The sequence below is a fragment of the Lissotriton vulgaris genome, chromosome 5, assembly GCF_964263255.1.
Source record: "Lissotriton vulgaris chromosome 5, aLisVul1.2, whole genome shotgun sequence".
In the NCBI taxonomy this organism is placed as follows: Eukaryota; Metazoa; Chordata; class Amphibia; order Caudata; family Salamandridae; genus Lissotriton; species Lissotriton vulgaris.
Window position 1 is genome coordinate 931,879,516 of NC_141693.1, and position 20,000 is coordinate 931,899,515.

Sequence of the window (20,000 nt, forward strand, 5' to 3'; positions counted from 1 at the left end):
TGTCCTTGCCTGGGTCATTTTTGGCTCCGGCCTTTCTGGCCCTGTGTGCTCATGTTCTCATCGGCTCTCCTTCGGTGGTTTATGGATCGGACCTCTTTGGTGCCTGGTTCGGGAGTCTCCTGGGTCCGTCTGGTCCTGTCTGCTTCCTTTGGGTCTCCGGTTTTGGCTCTTCGGCCTTCTCATCCGGGCTCCCGGCTTTGCGCTTCCTGGGGTCCCTTTGCCTGTTGGCTGTCGTTTGTTTCTGGCGGTGCTATGGGATTTCCTGGCGGGGCCCTGCGCTTCTGGTGTGGGTGTGTCCTCGTTTCTTTCCCCTGGTTTTGGGGTCCCGGGTCCTGTTGGCTCCCTGGGTTTCTTGTCTTGGCTTGGACTCGTCTTCGCCCTTCCCTCTCTTTTCTTCACGCCTTTGGTGTGTTGCTGCCGCGCTACTATGCCTGTCGGTTCTTCTTTGTCTCGCTGAGCTGGGCCTGGTTGTGGGCTGGCTGTCTGTTTGGCCGCCTGGGTGCTCTCTTCAACGACTCCCTCCCTTCTTGGGTTTATTCCTGGGCAGTTTGCTTGATCCCTGTGCAGGGTGTTTCAGTCCCTGGCCGGTTGGCTGCTTTCTGCCTCTTCTTCTCCCTTCTGGCCGTGGGCGGGCCTGTGGGTTTTCGTTTTTTTTTTTCGCCGTTGCCCGGTTGGTTCTCCTCTGGGTCTCTTCGGTGTCGTTTCCGGCTCCTTCCTGGGTTCGTTTTCCCTGGTGCCTGCCTGGGTTCTCTCCTTGGAGTTGCAGTCCCTTCCAGGGGGTCCTTTGTGTGACGGGGGTTTGTTCCCCTTCTGTTTCTTTTCGGCTCCCTTTTTCCATTCTTCCGGCTCTTGCCTGTCTGTTGGATGGCTCTGGTGCCGCTTCCCTGTTTTTCTGGTTCGGCTCACTCGCGGGTTGTGGTCGCCCTTGCGGTGTTGCTGTTTTGGGCGGACTGGTTGTCTCTTTCCACTGGTGTTTTTTGTTGGGTCGCTGTGGTGGGGATGCCCTCTGTTCCTCTTTTGCTCCCCTCTCACTTTGTGCTGCCTGGTGGGCTGCCCTGTTGTGTTGATCTGGCCTACTCTTTGCTGTTCTGGCCCTGGTTGCTGTTGCCTTTATTTTGGCTCCGTGCGGTCCGGTCCCGTGCCTTTCTCTGCCTTCCTTCGGTTGGGGCGGGTTTCCTGGCGACTCTTGGTGTCTCTGGGGTCCGGTTTGTTTTTCGGCCTTCCCGATGTCTTCGGTCGGTTCTCCTACTCGTGGTTGCCTCTCTCCTGGGTGGTCATTCCACTCGTACTGGTCTGTTTGGTTTGCCCTCTTTCGTGGGCATCCCCTTCTGGTCTGTTGGTTTTCTTGCGAGTTTCCATGAAGCCGCTTGGCTTTGGTATGTGCTTTGGAGGGTTCTGGTGTGGAGCTGAAGCTCATTATGTAAGTCATGTGGCGAGAAAGACTATACTCGGAGTAATGAAGATTACCGGTAAGTAACAGGGGCATCTACACTGCTGGTTCACTCCTCACCATCAAGTCCTTCCTAACGCGATGAAACTCTGAATATGCCAGTTTACGTCTAAATAGCCTCACCAGGTGCAGCATCCTCACAGGTCAGCCCATTGTCTCCAACTGACATTCTTACCAACCAAGCACTCATCAGCATTCCAAACATATCACACACACACTGGCTGAGCAGCAGGGAATGGGAAACTGTGGAGAGGATACATTGTAAGAACACAGGATACAACACAGTTCAATCAAAACTCATCTGTGCTATTTAGCATTCTTTTTAAATAAACGTGGTCACTTACAATCTAGATCTCATTTTACATTATTGACACAATTCTTACATACCAGGGAGAGTTGGCTCCACGTGGTCACACTTTCCGGCTCTTGCATCTTGAAGAAACAACAGGATTGGCTGAAGACCTTTTTGCACAATTTCAAGTGGTGGAAACTCAAGAGGGCAATGCCTCAGATTCAAGGCTTTCAGGGTAGTTACATTGCCTACAAAAATCACACAACTATAATTAAAACAGGGTTATGTTGCTTTTTAGATGAAATATTTGACCTCTATAGGATAATGGAACACACATAAATAGACAGAGAGACATCTGACATCTACAGAAGGCTGACAGATTTGTAATGCTGCAAATGTATACAAGAGATTACGTCTTCCATGCAGACATGACATTAAATAACAGTTATCAAAAACAGGCTGATGTATGCCTATGACTGGCTATGTATCGTAGGCCTAATGGGTAGGACGCTAATTTCAGGATTAAATTAGCTCTTGACAGACTAATGGCACCGTTGGAAGCGCCGGAGGGACGCAGCAATACGGGCTTAAGTTTTACCAAGGCATCGAAGGACACGTGATCAGCTGACACAGGGGTCCAATGTATGATTGCCGGTACCCCGGTTGGTCAATGAATTTTTGATGTAGTAACAGTAGGTAAGGCGTGTTTTGTTTACAGTTGTTTGAGCGGGGGCGGCCTTACCTCTTTCGTCCTATACTACTATTGATTAAAGAGACTAATGGCAAATGCCTGGTAGTGCCAAACATTTCATACTGATTTTTGTAGAGAACAGTCCTAGCACATTACAGGACATGGTGTCATTTAACAATGTGTGGTAATATTCAAATACAATGAGTTACAGTTGACTAATACTGAATGGTTTGGTTCTCGAACATAAAATTTTTTGAGGGTTATAGAACATTACTGAAGTGGAAACCTGCAGTACACAGCACGTGGTGCATCTAAGAACTAGAACAAGACGACTTCTGGGGTGTCGAAGGCAGGGGATCTGGTCTGCAGTGGGTGCTATTGAATGATTGAGCTCCATTATCTTGGCATCAGCTGACACTGAACGCCTTCCAGAGGTGCCACTCTGAACACTCTGCACCTGCTGGTATGCTAGCTGAAAGCACCAATTTAAATAACCTGGAATCCTATTAGAAAACCCATGCTAGCAAACACTCTCCTCATATACTTATAAGTGGCACCATAATGGTTGCCACAAACTGTGCTTCTCGACAAGTGTTAGGGCCATTAAAGGATAACACACTATTTGAACAGCATAGCAGGCTCTGTCATTTTACTTATCATACCTGGGTCCCATTTCCACAATCCCTCTTGATGTTTTAGCTTTCTAAATCCCCATGTGAATAATCCTGAACATGTACACCGACTTCAGCTAGAATCCCCAAATTTTGTTTGTGAAGAACAAGTTACTTACCTTCGGTAACGCTTTTTCTGGTAGATACAGTATCTGCCTGTGAATTCCTCACCTTGTGAATATCCCCTGCGCAGGAGCCAATCGGAAACTTTTGTAGCTCTCCACGCCGGCGAGGTCATGGACAACGTCACAGAGGGTACGACTCCGCTTGCGGCCCCGCTGATGTCACTGGATCCATAATAGGGCCTCGTCAGCGTGATGACGTCAGTTTCGCCCTTTTTTTCCGTGCCCCCGACGGACACGGACGGGCCAACATAAACAGTAATAGTATACATAGTACACAGTATTCAAAACGACACACACAGTGTGAAATCAATGCAATATGCATGAACATATAAATACATCCATTAAAAAATTCCTTCAAATATACACTTAGCAGGAATAGAAGAGTGGACAAAGGGGAAGCGGGTGGGTCAGTGAGGAATCCACAGGCAGATACTGTATGTACCAGAAAAAGCGTTACCGAAGATAAGTAACTTGTTCTTCTGATAGATACATCTGCCAGTGGATTCCTCACCTTGTGAATAGAATCCCACAGCAGTCCCCACTCCCGGAGGAGGGTGTCTACTCTACGATACCAAGAAATCCTGGAGGACAGAGCGCGCAAAGTGGCCGTCCCTCCTCACCTCGGAATCCAAGCAGTAATGCTTTGCAAAAGTGTGGAGTGAGGCCAAGTTGCGGCTCTACAAATATCCTCTACAGGCACACCTCCAGCCAAAGCAGATGTTGAAGCCTTTGCTCTAGTAGAATGAGCCCTTATACCCTCTGGAGGTTCCTTACCAGCCAGGGCGTAGCAGATCTTTATACACAGGATAATCCATCTCGACAGCGTGCACTTGTGCACCGCTTTTCCTTTCTTACAGCCAGCAAATCCAGCAAAAAGTTGGTTGTCCACACGATAGTCTTTAGTCCTATCGAGGTAGAAACTCACCGCCCTCTTAGGGTCTAGGCGGTGAAGCCGCTACTTCTTAGAAGGGTGAGGGGGAGGATAAAAGGTAGGGAGGGTATAGGATTGCCCCAGATGGAAGGGAGTTACCACCTTAGGCAGAAAAGCAGCCCTGGTTCTAAGTACCATTCTCTCAGAATGAATGGTCAGGAATGGGGGTTTTGAACTAAGAGCTTGAAGCTCACTTACCCTCCTTGCCGAGGTAATTGCTACAAGAAAAAACAGTCTTAAAAGACAGAAGTCTCATGGGACACTTGTGCAAAGGTTCAAAAGGTGAACCCATCAAATAGGTTAAGACAAGATTCAAGTCCCATTGAGGCACAATAAATGGAGTTGGAGGGAATTTGTTGGTAAGACCTTTTATAAAACGTAACACAATAGGTGACTTAAATAAAGATGGCTGGTCCGGCAAACAAAGGAATGCCGACAAGGCCGATAAATAACCTTTCACAGTGGCCACAGCAAAACCCTGCTGGGCTAAAGAAAGAGCAAACTGAAGTATCTTGGACAATCGAGCTCTCAAGGGGTCAATAGATTTCTCTCCACACCAGGAAACAAATTTGGACCACCTATAGGAATAAATTGACTTGGCGGAAAGACGTCTGGCCGAAAGAATTACGTCCACCACATCAGGCGGGAGAGAAAAAAAATTCAGGTTGCCCCGCTCAATCTCCAGGCATGAAGATGTAAGGTCTGGAGGTGGGGGTGTAGAACCTGCCCCTGCATCTGAGCTAGGAGATGTGCCCTGAGAGGGAGACGGAGCGGCGGGCACGAGGAGAGGTGGAGAAGATCTGTGTACCACAGCCTTCTTGGCCAATCGGGGGCGACCAAAATAACTTGGGCCCGGTCTTGACGAATCTTCCTCAGTACCCGAGGAATCAAGGGTATGGGAGGAAACACGTAAAGGAGTTTCGAGCTCCAACTCAACTAAAACGCATCCCCCAAAGCTCCCTGCGACGGATACTGGAGACTGCAGAATGACAGGCAGTGAGCGTTCTCGTGAGTGGCAAACAGGTCCACCTGAGGAGTTCCCCACGTCCGGGAGACGTGACGAACCACCTCTGGGTGAAGCCTCCACTCGTGGTCGGCTGAGAACTGCCGACTGAGACTGTCTGCGCGAATGTTCAGAACTCCGGCCAGATGATTTGCCATTAGACAAATCTGGTGGTCCTGAACCAAGGACCAGAGACGCAGAGCTTCTCTGCAGAGAAGATGCAACCCCACTCCTCCCTGCTTGTTGACATACCACATCACGGTTGTATTGTCCGTCAGGACCTGAACTAACTGACCATGAAGGGAAGGGAGGAAGGCCTTGAGTGCCAAACGAATCGCCCTCAATTCCAGAAGGTTGATATGAAGCAACCTTTCCTCTGGAGACTAAAGACCCTTGATCTCCAGATCCCCCAGATGCGCACCCCACCCTAGAGTGGAGGTGTCCGTTATCACTGTGGCAACCGATGGAGGCAGATGAAAGGGCTTTCCTTGAGACAGATTGCCCTCCACGCTCCACCAAGACAGATCCGCTGCAGTGTCTCTGGAGATCCTCACAGACTCCCTGAGATCTCCGTTGTGCTGATACCACTGCCTGCGGAGACACCACTGGAACGCCCTCATGTGCCAGCGTGCATGGTTGACCAGCAGAATGCAGGAAGCAAACAGACCGAGCTGGCGAAGGACCTTCAGGACTGGAACGACCGCTCCATTGTAAAATAAAGGAAGAATTTCCTGAAGGTCGAGAATCCTTTGAGGTGGAGGGAATGCTCGACAAACAGTAGTGTCCAGTACCGCCCCTATAAACAGGTTGCGCTGTGAGGGCACCAGGTGAGACTTGGGTACATTTATTGAAAAACCCAACCTGTACAACAACTGAGTTGTCTCTTGCAGATGATGGAGCACCTTCTCTGGGGACTCTGCTTTGATCAGCCAGTCGTCCAGATAGGGGAATACAGGAATCCCCACCCTCCTGAGATGGGCTGCCACCACTGCCATCACCTTGGTAAAAACTCGAGGTGCAGTAGTAATTCCAAACGGAAGGACTGCAAACTGATAATGTTGCGACCCCACCGTGAACCGTAGATACTTGATATGAAAATACGCGTCCTGCAAGTCGAGCGACACCATCCAGTCTTCTTCCAGCAGCGCCTGAAGAACCTACGCAAGGGTAAGCATCTTGAACTTTTCTTGTTTCAGATAAAGATTCAAGATCCTGAGATCCAGGATTGGGCGAAGCCTGCCATCCTTCTTGGGAATCAGGAAATACCGGGAGTAGCATCCCTGACCCCTTTCGTGCTCTGGAACCACCTCTATCGCGCCTTTCTTTAACAAGGTCAGAACTTCCTCCTGTAGGAGACGGAGATGTTCCTCTGAGCAAGCCCCTTGACAAGGAGGGTAATTTGAAGGGAATTCCCTGAAGGGAAGAGCATACCCATTTGCCACAAGATTGAGAACCCATTGGTCTGTAGTGACCGATTCCCGATCCCGCAGAACATGGGTAAGCCGACCCCCCACAGGACCAACATAACTGGAAATGGGGATTCTAGGGCTGCTTTGCTGCGGTGATAGGGGGAGAGGTAGAGGAAGAGGAGGAGGAGGGTTGACGACCTTGTGGACGACCTCTGCTTCTTCCTCTATAAGATTTATACGGCATATTTTGTTGCTGCTGCTGCTGCTGACGAGGCTGCCCTTGCGAGTGAAAGGATGACTTCCCAAATCCTCTGTATCTACGAAAGGAACCTCTGGATTGAGTCTGTAAGCCAAGTGATCTCGCCGTGGCCTTACTATCCTTAAATCTTTCAAGTGCGGCATCAGCCTTCTTACCAAACAGACCTGTACCATCAAATGGTAAGTTCAACAAAGTAGCCTGCACATCCTGAGAAAAGTCTGAAGACTTCAACAAAGCTCCCCTTCTCGTAGCCACTGCAGAGCCCATAATTCTAGCCACTGAGTCAGCCGTATCCAGGCCACTTTGAATGACCTGGTGCGCAGCAGCTTGGGTATCATCCAAAATCTCCTGAAAGTTCTTCCTGTCTTCATCAGACAGTTTTGGGAGCAACTGTTTAGAGGAATCCATCAGGGCATGGATATACCTTCCCATCAAGCTCGCGGATGAAAACACCTTCTTAGCAAACTGGTCAATCCGTTTAGACTCCCTGTCTGCTGAAACCTGAGGGAAAGCCCCTGAAGGCTTCTTCGAGCAAGCCGCCTGAACTACAAGGCTCTCAGGCGAAGGATGAGCCGACAAAAACTCTGGATCCTCAGGTGCCACCCTATATCTCTGTGCCACAGTCCTGGAGAATGCAGGTGCAGACAAAGGCTTCTTCCAAACCTCCAACACTGGCTCCAGAATTGCCTCATTAAATGGTAACAAGGGTTCAGTCACAGAGGATGGAGAATGCAACACCTCAGTCAATAAATTGGACTTAAACTCTGTTGAAGGAATATTAATGTCCAATTATTCAGCAGCCTTTCTCACAACTTTATTATACGGGGCTACCTCCTTCGAAGGAGCATCTGATCCTGGAGAAAAATCCCACTCAGGGGAAACATCAAGACCACTTGTATCTTTTAATTCTGCGAAATAGTCCTCAGAATCAGGAAGTTCACCTTCCTCCATTTCCTGCCGATAGCGTGCCTCTTCCACAGCTTTTTGGGCCTCCTTCCTGGAGCGGATCCTCGGGACTGGAGTCGATGGATCCACAACCGACTCCATCGGATTCGGGACCGGCGTCGAACGCAGATCCGACAGCGCCGCTTGCGCTGAACGAGGGCGAACAGACGGCGCTGGAGATTCTCGGTACGGCGTCGGAGATTCTCGGTATGAAAAATTCCAGGACGGCATCGCTGGAAGAAAGGGCATAAATGGAGCTTGGGCATATGCCTGAGGAACACCCAAATTGTAGGCAAAAGGACCCATGGGGCCCGCAGGCGCGCCAGAGGGGTACATGGCCCTTACGAACACACCATACATAGCGTTAAGATAGTGTGATGGGTCTTGACCTGGAGCCGGGAAAGGAGGATAATTTCCCGGCGCCGCCTCTGAAGCCGGTGTACCTGGAGTCGGGCCCGCCGACGAAGGAACCTCTTCAGGCTGCTCCTGATCTTCTTGCTCTGGCTCGGCTTCACCCGGATCCGAAGAATGGACCGAATCCGAAGGAGCCGGCATTGGTGATCGAGTGACCTCGACTTCAGGAGCCACTTCCTTCTCTGGCGAGTCCGGATTTGAATTAGAAGGATCGACCTCACCTCTGTGACGTCGAGGAGAAGACGACTTCGGCGCCGGTTCCTTATCAGAGTGACGCCTCGAAGAGTGCTTCTTTCTCTTATGCTTCTTCGACTTCGAATGTCCTGACGCCGACCTCGAACCCGATCCGGATTCAGAACGAGACCTCGACCTCTATCTTCTTTTACTCGCCTTCTTATTCTTCTTCATCTTGACTATAAACAACTTCGCCTCCCTTTCCTTCAATGCCTTAGAGGTCATCTTCCTGCAACACGCACATCCATCAACGTCGTGATCGGAAGACAAGCACCATACGAAATCCTCGTGCGGGTCAGTGATGGACATCTGCATACCGCACTCCCTGCAGGGCTTGAAACCAGATTTTCTCCCAGACATCTTCGAAAGGAAACGAGAAGAACAGACAAGAACAACTATAATAACAATGTTACTACGGAGAGTCCCAAGAAACCGTTGGCGTTGAGGGCGCAGAAAAAAGGGAACTGACTTCATCACGCCGACGAGGCCCTATTATGGATCCAGTTAAGTCAGCGGGGTTGCAAGCGGAGTCGTACCCTCTGTGCCGTCGCCCATGACCTCGCCGGCGTGGAGAGCTACAAAAGTTTCCAACTGGCTGCTGCGCAGGGGATATTCACAAGGTGAGGAATCCACTGGCAGATGTATCTATCAGAACTCCATTTTACACACCTGGATTACTGCTGGAAATTGCCATCTTTTGAGTCGTATTCTGCCATATTTTTGCCTTTACTAATCTATTTTTGCTTAACCCATTTTTGTTAGCTTTAGGACTCAGTGCACTTTCCTCCGGCTAATCAGTGGTAAACTGCTTGTGTTCTCCCTTCCAAACATGGTAAAATTGGTATACATCTGATTGGTACATTTATTTTACTTAATAAGTCCCCAGTTTGGTACTAAATTTACCCACGGCCTGTAAATTAAATGCTACTAGTGGGATGCAGCACTCATTGTGCCGCCCACTAAAGAAGCACAGTAAAACATATCTCGGGCAGCCATTGCAGCCTTTTTTTTAACTGTCATTCTGACCTCGCAAAATAAATGTTTTGCCAGGCCTGAATAATTTTCTTAATACTTATAAGTCATCCCTGAGTTAGGCCCTGAAGGACTACTACAAAGCCACCCCTGATGAGAGGTAGACTCCCCAGTGCACAGCTTCAAAATGACACAAGGTCTAAAGTTTTGAAACACCCTTCATGTAAAGTTCAATCCACAAGATTCAATGATGCTTCATCTTTTAATGAATATACATTATGCTCCATGTATGCTTCATCATATTCCAAATATTGGTACTGTATATCATCCACAACATAAGTTCTCAATATTCACTGATCCCAAAAGGCCGTTACCCGGTGTGGGAACATGACTCGTGATGAACTATTAAAGACTCGCACCAAAACTGAAAATACTAGAATGGTTGTAGTTTCCAAGTATACAGTGTTGAGCAAACGATTCAAGAACATCATCTCTAAACATTGGACGTTATTAAGCTTGGAACCGGATTTTCAGGGAGCCTTCTCACAACAACCTTTGTTTGCATACACCAGGGGAAGAAACTTAAAGGAGATACTATGCAAACCCAAATCTGAATGTTCACCAGAGAATTACAAGGGCCTACGCCCTTGTTATAACTGCAGCAATTGCCACAATTGTATTCCTGGGAATATTGTAAATCACCCCATGAAGGGTCACCCTATCAAATTACGTGTTAACGCCACGTGCAACTCTGCTAATGTCATCTATCTACTCAAGTGTCCATGTGGCAAATGCTATATTGGACACACAGAACGGAAAATCAGGACACGCTTGTTGGAACACAAGAGTAACATCAGGACTGGCAACCTGAAATCCACTGTCGCAGCACATTTTTTGGACCACAATCATACAGTTGCCCAGTTGAAATATCAAGTCCTAGAACAAATACCATTGACCCATGATAACAAAAAAACTTTATTGAAAAGGGAGAACTTTTGGATCCGGTATATGGCGACCATGCAGCCGCACGGGCTCAATGATCGCATGGAGTTTCTGTGTTATCTGTGAAATTTCCCCTGTGTTACTTATCCTTTATCTGTTTGTTGTTAGTTTATCTCTTTATCTGCCTTAATCCTGGAGTCCCATTTTTTAATTTAATGTTTTATGTTTTGTGTATGTTATCATTGTACCTCTTTATCTGCTTTGACCGGGATTCCCTCACTTAATGTTTGGTTACACTTGTAGGCACATTCATTCTCCTGGGTGTGCGTTTACCACTTTAAGATGGCGCCCATTCGGGACGCCCTATTGTCCATCCTTTATGTTTATGAACGTTGTTTGAACTGTAGCACACTCGCGCGCCCACATTCGTGAACCTGATACTCAATGTGGTCTGACGCTGACGGCGTTCCGCTGTAAGTACCTCCTGGTGGGGACTGTGGTTTAACAGACGTTTATACTTTATTTACTAAACGCGCGCTAATTGCACCGAGGTGTATTTCAGCTCCGTTTCTGTTTGAACATCACGCTTTTATTTACACGCGCTGCACACGTTTTTGGGTTATACTGTGCAGAGGAAGTTTGGACTTTAGACGGCTCCTTTTGGAGTTTCTAGAATGGTGATTTATGTAGCGACTTTTACATGTTCAGTGTTCTGGCTTTCTATTATTTTTATTTTTGGTGATACACACTTTTTGGTCAGTTGGGTTCTTTCACGCTATGTGTTTAGTTCGTTTGTTTACACAGTGGGATTATTCAGTACTTACACATTTGTAGTATGATTCATTTCATACCTGCATTACCTGATGATGGCATTTCCTTTGTTTGTAGAGCTATCCCCTGAGGAAGGGCTAAGGTTTAGCCCGAAATGCATTGGGATCAGTGAATATTGAGAACTTATGTTGTGGATGATATACAGTACCAATATTTGGAATATGATGAAGCATACATGGAGCATAATGTATATTCATTAAAAGATGAAGCATCATTGAATCTTGTGGATTGAACTTTACATGAAGGGTGTTTCAAAACTTTAGACCTTGTGTCATTTTGAAGCTGTGCACTGGGGAGTCTACCTCTCATCAGGGGTGGCTTTGTAGTAGTCTTTGAACATACGCTGACCGGCGCAGACAGCGTTCATCCCTGGCTGCACGCTACACATCGTTACCTGTTTAAACCACGGATCACATACAGCTGTGCAAATACCTCCTTCCTGATCTTTGTTAGGCCCTGAAGGCTCATAGGGCAAATGCATGGCATTCAAAAAGTAGGACATGCATGCCTGCTTATCTTGAACCTAGGACCCCAGGAGTGACTCCAAAGGTTAGTTGGCTGACCTCCTGTTTGAGCTACAGGGACACAACAAGCTTCCAGAGGCTTTTCTCTGCAACTGCCCAGCTGACCAATACCTATTGGACCTGACTGGACTCTGCTGCTGTCCTCTCCTCAAGGTGGTCCTAAAACCCAACAGTGCCCCCCAGGTCCTGGACCCTTGGCTGATGTTAAAGTGTACTTCTCCAACCTTAGGTCTACAAGAACTGGACTCTAGGTAAAGAATCAGCGGTTCTGAGCTCTCTGCGACAAAAAGAATTGTACCCAGTCTCCTCACAAATGGACTTCACTGAGGCCAACATGGAAATCGCATCCAACTGCTGTCAAGACCATCACGGATACAGACCCTGGAGCTTTTCGTGCCAACAACAACTGGTCCGCATCTCCCGGCACCGCAAAGTTCTGATCGCTGAGGCACTCCTTGCACTGACAATGAGGACGCCATGATGTTTCAATCTTAATAAATGGTTTTTCAGTGTAGAAAGAAATTTAGGCTTCATATGTCCAGAAATGGAAGCATGCTGATAAGCCCATGTTGTTGCCTTGCAATTGCTTTTGGAATGTTATTTATGCTGCCCATGCACTGGTGAGATTAGAATGTGGCATCAGAGGAGCCGAATCACCTCTAATGTCATGATGATCTTAGTTAGAAAACCAGGATTATTGTCTGTCATTAGTATTTTAAGATATAAGAATCTATTAGCTTCGCAATAATGGCGTCTGCAGCTTTATTGTCTAAGGGAGTAAAGCGTTAGTTACGATCAGACATTCAAAAATTGGCAGGAGCTATTCATTTGAAGTTGAGTATTGTCAAGATTGTGTAACATTTGCTCAGCCAATGAAGCATCATTAAAAGCTGGAAAACATCACGAAAACCCTCGGATTTATCTGGAAATCTCAAATTACTTTCAGGAAGGAAACATCTAAAGTACGACCATGTCCTTCGGAAAGACACAGTAGGCTCCTTTGTAAAATGACCAAGAAACACGCTGCTTTTCTGACACTGGTTGTTGCCACAAAGCCAAAGATTCACATGGTTTACACATCAGAGAGGCTAATGACAAATTAACATTCCACAGAAGAACCAAATCTCTAGAGCAAGAATGAAAATATCCATTGAAGTGAGGTATTGGAACCCACATTTTCTGGAGAAATATAACTTTGGGAGTGGTTAGGTAAAGTCTAATTTGCACATACTGTTTGCAGACAACAATTAAGCTCCTTGTTCCAGTAAACAAGAACTAAGTTATAAGACCTCCTTAAAAGAGGAATGGGTGAAGGAGGCCTTCGACGAAAGTAAACATAAGAAAGGGTGAGAGTGTTGAAAAGTGTTATAGGAGGAAGTAAAGCGGGAAGGAGCAGTGTCTTCAGAAAGAACATCTTGGAATAAAAGACAGAAAATAAGTAAAACATTAAAAAGGAGCATCGTAGGGTAGGGGAGGGAATTAAAGGAGTGTGATTAAGAGGTAACACGGGTACCTGGCAAACAACCTTGTATACAACTTTCTGAGTATCCTCATTCTTAGTGGTGATCACTCTGTACTTTTTATTCTACACATACCCAGAGTGTTCTACCTTGATTGGACACAACACCCATGCACAAGTTTAGTCTTCCAACGGGTACCATTTCTCTTCTCAACATTTCTTGTTTTTTCTCTCCTATTAAGGGCTAAGGGTTTGCAGGAAGGTGTGTTCTTGTTGGTGCTATTCTGTAACTAACAAACACTAGGTGCGGCTCTTACCAAGTTTGTGTTTCGCAAACCAAGCTTGTGCCAAAAACATATGGGTAAATTCTGAGTTTGGTGGGAAGCCCTACAGACAGGCAGAGACCAGTGCCCCTACCTACAATAATGAGAGATCTTTTCCTTCCTGGCAGTGATCTCTGTGAATGCTCGTGGGGCTAGCTCTGCATTCATTTTTGTTCTGCAGAATAAAACCCCCAAAGCGCAGGTTTAATTCTGCAGAACAAAATAAAAATGTCCCGGATGTGACTAGTTTTCTCCCTGTACACTAGGGGAATGTCATAATGTTCCTGCTTTGAACTGCCTTGCCTTGCAGACCTATGCTTTTGCTACTGGGACCCAGAGGTGAATGCCAGCTGAGGAGGAACCCTAAGAAATCTAACCCTTTCCCACCTCTAAATGAGGAGAACTGTTAGTTCTGAGGCGGGGCCTCATGCCACAACAATTGAATTGACCCCTATAGCAACAGCACTTACTCTTGATCATCTATTTACCTTTGTCCGGTTCTGCCACCAATATTTTTCACTGCTTCTGACACATGCATGACTTTACACTTTCTAGATTGGTGGTACAGCCTTTTATTTAGGTGTTGCCTGCTCAGCACTTGCGCTGTGCTTGTGAAATGTCATATAATCAATATACATCTTAAAAGGGGTTTACAGTCCACCCTTACTTTTCAATTTGTTTTCCTCGGTCTCTGGCGGTTGTAGCATGCTATTTCCTGTTCTTTGCGTGTTTTTCTTATCAGCAGAGCGTGGCCCAAGCACTCCTTTATAACTTTTCATCCGCTTTGTTCGACCCACTTAATTCTTTGAGAGCAAGCGTGTTTGCCGACTGCATGTGATTTGTGCAGCTGTGCTTCTAACAAATTTAAATATTGCTCTTGAATATTTTAAACTTTTTTTTTATTTTGGTGTAAGTTCTTCGCTTAGTAAGCGGTTTGTTGTGCCTCCCTCCTGTTGCTAACTGCTAACTTGCACCTCACGCTGGTGCCTCAGACACAGATCCCTGCTCCCTCACAGCAAGAGAGAAGCCTCTGCTATTTTAGTTGTAAATAAAAATAAAGAAATCTATTAGTTTTGTAAAATGTTTTAAGACATGTTGCACAGCCACGCTGACTGCTGTACAACTTAAAGTTTAAAAAAAAAGAGGAATGACACTGACAACAATGGCCGCATCATGGTGCTTTTAAAAAAAAAAAACTTAAAGACATACTGAAACACAAGAGCTAGTGGTGCAGTGTGACATGTCTAAAAAAACATTGACAAAACCAATCGATTTTGGAGGGGGGAAAAACTAATGGCTTTGCTAATGTTTACTCGTATTTTGCAGTTTTTTGTCATGCGTATTCCACTCAAAAGTACTGGAGCGGTTTATGTGAGCATTAGTTATATTACACAAGGCCACATTAATTTATTTTGATAGGAACGGGGAGATTAAGTGGTGGTAATTGGTATTGTGCCTCAGTCTATTCTTATAACAGCTGCGGGGAAAACCCAGCTGTTGGAGCACCTGCGAGGGGGCTGCTTTAAGGATTTTAAGGGCATTAGTTCTGTGCTCACACCCTCTGCTATCATGTCTTCTCCAGAAGACCATTTTTACTCCACCTACCAGGAAGTGGAAGAGGAATGGCCCCCAACTTCTCCCTCCAGGAGTGGACCAAGCCCTCTCTCTGGCTATTTCTAGGATGCTGGCTCCTCTTAGGGAACAGGTTGATAAGCTGGCGAAAAGCATCCCAGGGGTGTTCAGTGACCCAGATCTGGTGGTGGCGGGTCCCAGTATCCCCCAGATGGGGAATAAAAGGGGAATAAAAGGGCCGTTAAGCATAACAAGGGCACTTGGAAGGATTTGATAAACTTACGGAGACCTTCCTCAAGAGTGCGCAAACGCTAAAACATGCACCCTGCCGGGAGGAGGAGGCGCCCAGCAAAAATTGCGGCGCTGTCACCACTGCTGTAGACCCCGAGGGCGGGTTTCCCTTAGAAGGAGAGGGTGTATCGGAGAACGATTTCTCCTCCGATGAGGATAAGGACCCGGGCGTCCCTGGCATCCAGAATCCCACTCCTTTCAGTACCCGGTTGGGGACGGGGTCCACTCGGACATATTCGAGCCTATCCAAATTTACCATCCTAGGTCGGCAGAGTGGACCCCTGAAGCCAAAGTGGCAGAGTATGTGGTGGGAAAAATCCATCAACCCTTGAAAGGGAGGTCAGGAATAGGATGAGGGGAGCATGCCCCAGGCCCTCACTGAAGGGGAAGGTGGCACACACGCCTGAAATTGATGAGAAACTATGTACCTTTTTCTCCAAGTATATGAGGGATCCCAAGAAAGGAATTGATAGGTCTTGGACGTGGTAGGGCCCTTGACCCAAATTATTCAATTGACGGAACGTTCAAAAGAGTCAGGATCCCCTTTGTCCATGGATATTGAGTCTGGTTGGGTGCACTACCCTAAAACACTACCCCCTCCACTACCCAAACACCACTGCACTACCCTAAACCCTAAATTTACCCCAGCACAACCCCCTACACTACACAAACACCACTGCACTGCCTTAAACCCTAAAACACTACCCCCAGCATGACCCCCTACACTACACAAACACCACTGCACTACCCTAAACCCTAAATCTAGCACCAGCATGACCCCCTACACTACACAAACACCACTGCACTACCCTAAACCCTAAAACACTACCCCCAGCACGACCCCCTTGACTACCTGAACACAACTAAACTACCCTAAAACACCACCCCAGCACGACTCCCTTCACTGCCCAAACACAACAGCACTTCCTTAAACCCCAAAACACTACCCCCAGCACGACCCCCTACACTACCCAAAAACCACAGCACGACCTTAAACCCTAAAACACGACCCCTACCCTACACCCTAAATCTAGCCCCAGCATGACCCCTACACTACACAAACACCACTGCACTACCCTAAACCCTAACACACTAGAACCCAGCACAACCCCTTACAGTACACAAACACCACTGCACTACCCTAAACCCTAAAACACTACCCCCTACACTACACAAACACCACTGCACTACCCTAAACACTACCCCCAGCATGACCCCAACACCACACAAAGACCACTGCACTACTGTAAACCCAAAACACTACCCCCTACACTACCCAAACACCACTGCACTACCCTAAAACATACCCCCAGCATGACCCCCTACACTACACAAACACCACTGCACTACACTAAACCCTAAAACACTACCCCCAGCATGACCCCCTACACTACGCAAACACCACTGCACTACCCTAAACCCTAAAACACTACCCCCAGCACGACTCCCTACACTACACAAACACCACTGGACTACCCTAAACCCTAAATCTACCCCCAGCATGACCTCCCACACTACACAAACACTACTGCACTACCCTATACCCTAAAGCACGTCCCCTACACTACACAAACATGAATGCACTACCCTATATCCTAAAACACTACCCAGAGCGTGACCCCCTACACTACACAAACACCACTGAACTACCCTAAACCCTAAAACACTACCTCCTACACTACACACACACCACTACACTACCCTAAACACTAAAACACTACCCACAGTATGTGCCCCTACACTACACAAACACCACTGCACTACCCTATACCCCCCTACACTATACAAACACACTGCACTACTCTAAACACTAAAACACTACCCCAGCATGACCCCCTCACAACCCCAACACCACTGCACTACCCTAAGCCCTAAATCTACCTCCAGCATGACCCCCTACACTACCCAAACACCACCGCCATACCCTAAACCCTAAAACACTACCCCAGCATTAACCCCTACACTGCCCAAACACCACTGCACTACCCTAAACCCTAAAACACTACCCCCAGCACTACTCCCTACACTACACAAACACCACTGCACTACCCTAAACCCTAAAACACTACCGCCAGCACAACCCCTTACACTACTCAAGCACCACTGCACTACCCTAAACCCTAAAACACTACCCCAGCAAGACCCCCTACATTACCCATACACCACTGCACTACCCTAAACACTAAAACACTACCCCAGAGCGACCCTCTATACTACCCATACACCACTGCACTACCTTAAACCCTAAAACACTACCCCCAGCATGACCCCCTACACTACACAAACACCACTGCACAACCCTAAACCCTAAAACACTAGAACCCAGCACAACCCCCTACAGTACACAAACACCACTGCACTGCCCTAAACCCTAAAACACTACCCCCAGCATGACCCCCTACACTACACAAACACCACTGCACTACCCTAAACCCTAAAACACTACCCCCAGCACGACCCCCTACACTACCCAAACACCACTGCACTACCCTAAACTCTAAAACACTACCCCCAGCACGACTCCCTTCACTACACAAACACCACTGGACTACCCTAAACCCTAAAACACTACCCCCAGCACGACTCCCTACACAACCCAAACACCACTACACTACACTAAACCCTAAATCTACCCCCAGCATGACCTCCCACACTACACAAACACCACTGCACTACCCTATACCCTAAAGCAAGTCCCCTACACTACACAAACATGAATGCTCTACCCTATATCCTGAAACACTACCCAGAGCGTGACCCCCTACACTACACAAACACCACTGAACTACCCTAAACCCTAAAACACTACCTCCTACACTACACACACACCACTACACTACTCTAAACCCTAAAACCCTACCCACAGTATGTCCCCCTACACTACACAAACACCACTGCACTACCCTAAACCCCCCTACACTATACAAACACACTGCACTACTCTAAACCCTAAAACACTGCCCCCAGCATGACCCCCTCACAACCCAAACACCACTGCACTACCCTAAACCCTAAATCTACCTCCAGCACGACCCCCTACACTACTCAAACACCACTGCCATACCCTAAACCCTAAAACACTACCCCAGCATTAACCCCTACACTACCCAAACACCACTGCACTACCCTAAACCCTAAAGCACTACCCCCAGCACTACTTCCTACACTACACAAACACCACTGCACTACCCTAAACCCTAAAACACCACCACCAGCACAACCCCCTGCACTACTCAAACACCCCTGCACTACCCTAAACCCTAAAACACTACCCCAGCACGACCCCCTACACTACCCATACACCACTGCACCACCCTAAACCCTAAAACACTACCCCAGCACAACCCCATACACTACTGCACTACCCTAAACCCTAAAACACTACTCCCAGCACGACCCCCTGCACTACCCAAACACCACTGCACTACCCTAAACCCTAAAACACTACCCCCAGCATGACCCCCTACACTACCCAAACACCACTGCACTACCCTAACCCTAGAAAAGACATCCCTTACCCATTGCCCAATCCCCCTTACCTCTCCCTGTGGTTCCTCTCTCCTTGTAGTTCCTGCTTCACTTCGATTCTGAGGGGCGGTGCACGTCGTTGTGAGGAAATGGAACAGCCTCTGTTTCCTTACAACGACGTGGATTGTCTACATGTTTTTTAGAACACTTAGTAATTTACCATACATAACTTTACAACAAAAGTCGTTGTAAAGGCATGCGTGGTAAATGACCATGCGTTCTAAAAAAATGCATAGTAATGACTTTGCGATGTACAACGCATGCGCGGTAATGCATGTGTTGTAATGGTATCGCGAAGTAAAGAAGTTGTTGTAACAGCTGTTTTCTGATCGAAGCTGGTCCCTGTTCTTCAGTGAGATGTTTATTTGATTAAATAAGAGAAAGGAATGTGTTTTTTTACTGAAAAGTGCATTCACGGCTGTTGTATTGTGAAAGTGTCCGCGTGGCCTGGTTTCACTTTCGGTGAGAGAGTGGAAGAGTCTGTTTGGATCTAAAGGAGTTCTGTTGTTGGACGGGCAGGCGCGACATGTCATCAGAAAACATAGCTAATGGAAAGCTTCTTCCCTGAAGTGTGGAGAAGTGCCAGGAGAGGTCAACGAGTGTGCGTCCCACCGCAGTATGACCGTATCGCGTGACCCATGTGCCGCCTCCAGGGTACAGGAGGCAGAAGCGGCATCACAGGTCCTCTTGAAAACCATTGTAGCACTAATTCTACATTTTGGTAATAGGTAAGGGTGGGCGCAGTTCGCGAAGTAGTGCTACGCGAAGCTACGCGAAGTGCACTTCGCACTATGCGAACTTCACGTAGCACTACGCGAGCTGCGTAGTAGCATGTTCGCACTGTGCAAGATGCGTTTTCAATGATTGCACAGTGCGGACAAGCATCCAGCACTGTGCAATCATTGAAAACGGCATCTTGCACAGTGTGAGCTGTAGTTTTCTGCTGCTCGAGTAGATTTTTACTCGAGCGGTAGCTTTCTCAACGCAAACTGGTAGTTTCTCATTGCGAGCGGTCGCGAGCATGCACAACCACTTGCAATGAGAAACCTGACCTCCCCGCATTGAGAATCTCGCGGGGATGTCATTTTGCTTGCTCGCGGTCGCGAACATGATGTTGAGGACCGCGAACAAGCC

The 20,000-nt window shown here is 47.4% G+C and overlaps 1 protein-coding gene across 1 annotated transcript in view; it reads right to left on the reverse strand.

Annotated features, from left to right (window-relative positions):
* Positions 1-20,000, reverse strand: part of LRRC27 (leucine rich repeat containing 27) — a 715,038-nt gene that overhangs the window by 350,238 nt on the left and 344,800 nt on the right. Inside the window, exon 5 of the mRNA XM_086922538.1 lies at positions 1,838-1,990. Coding sequence (XP_086778664.1) covers positions 1,838-1,990 — 153 coding nt within the window. The remainder of the gene's footprint in view (positions 1-1,837; positions 1,991-20,000) is intronic.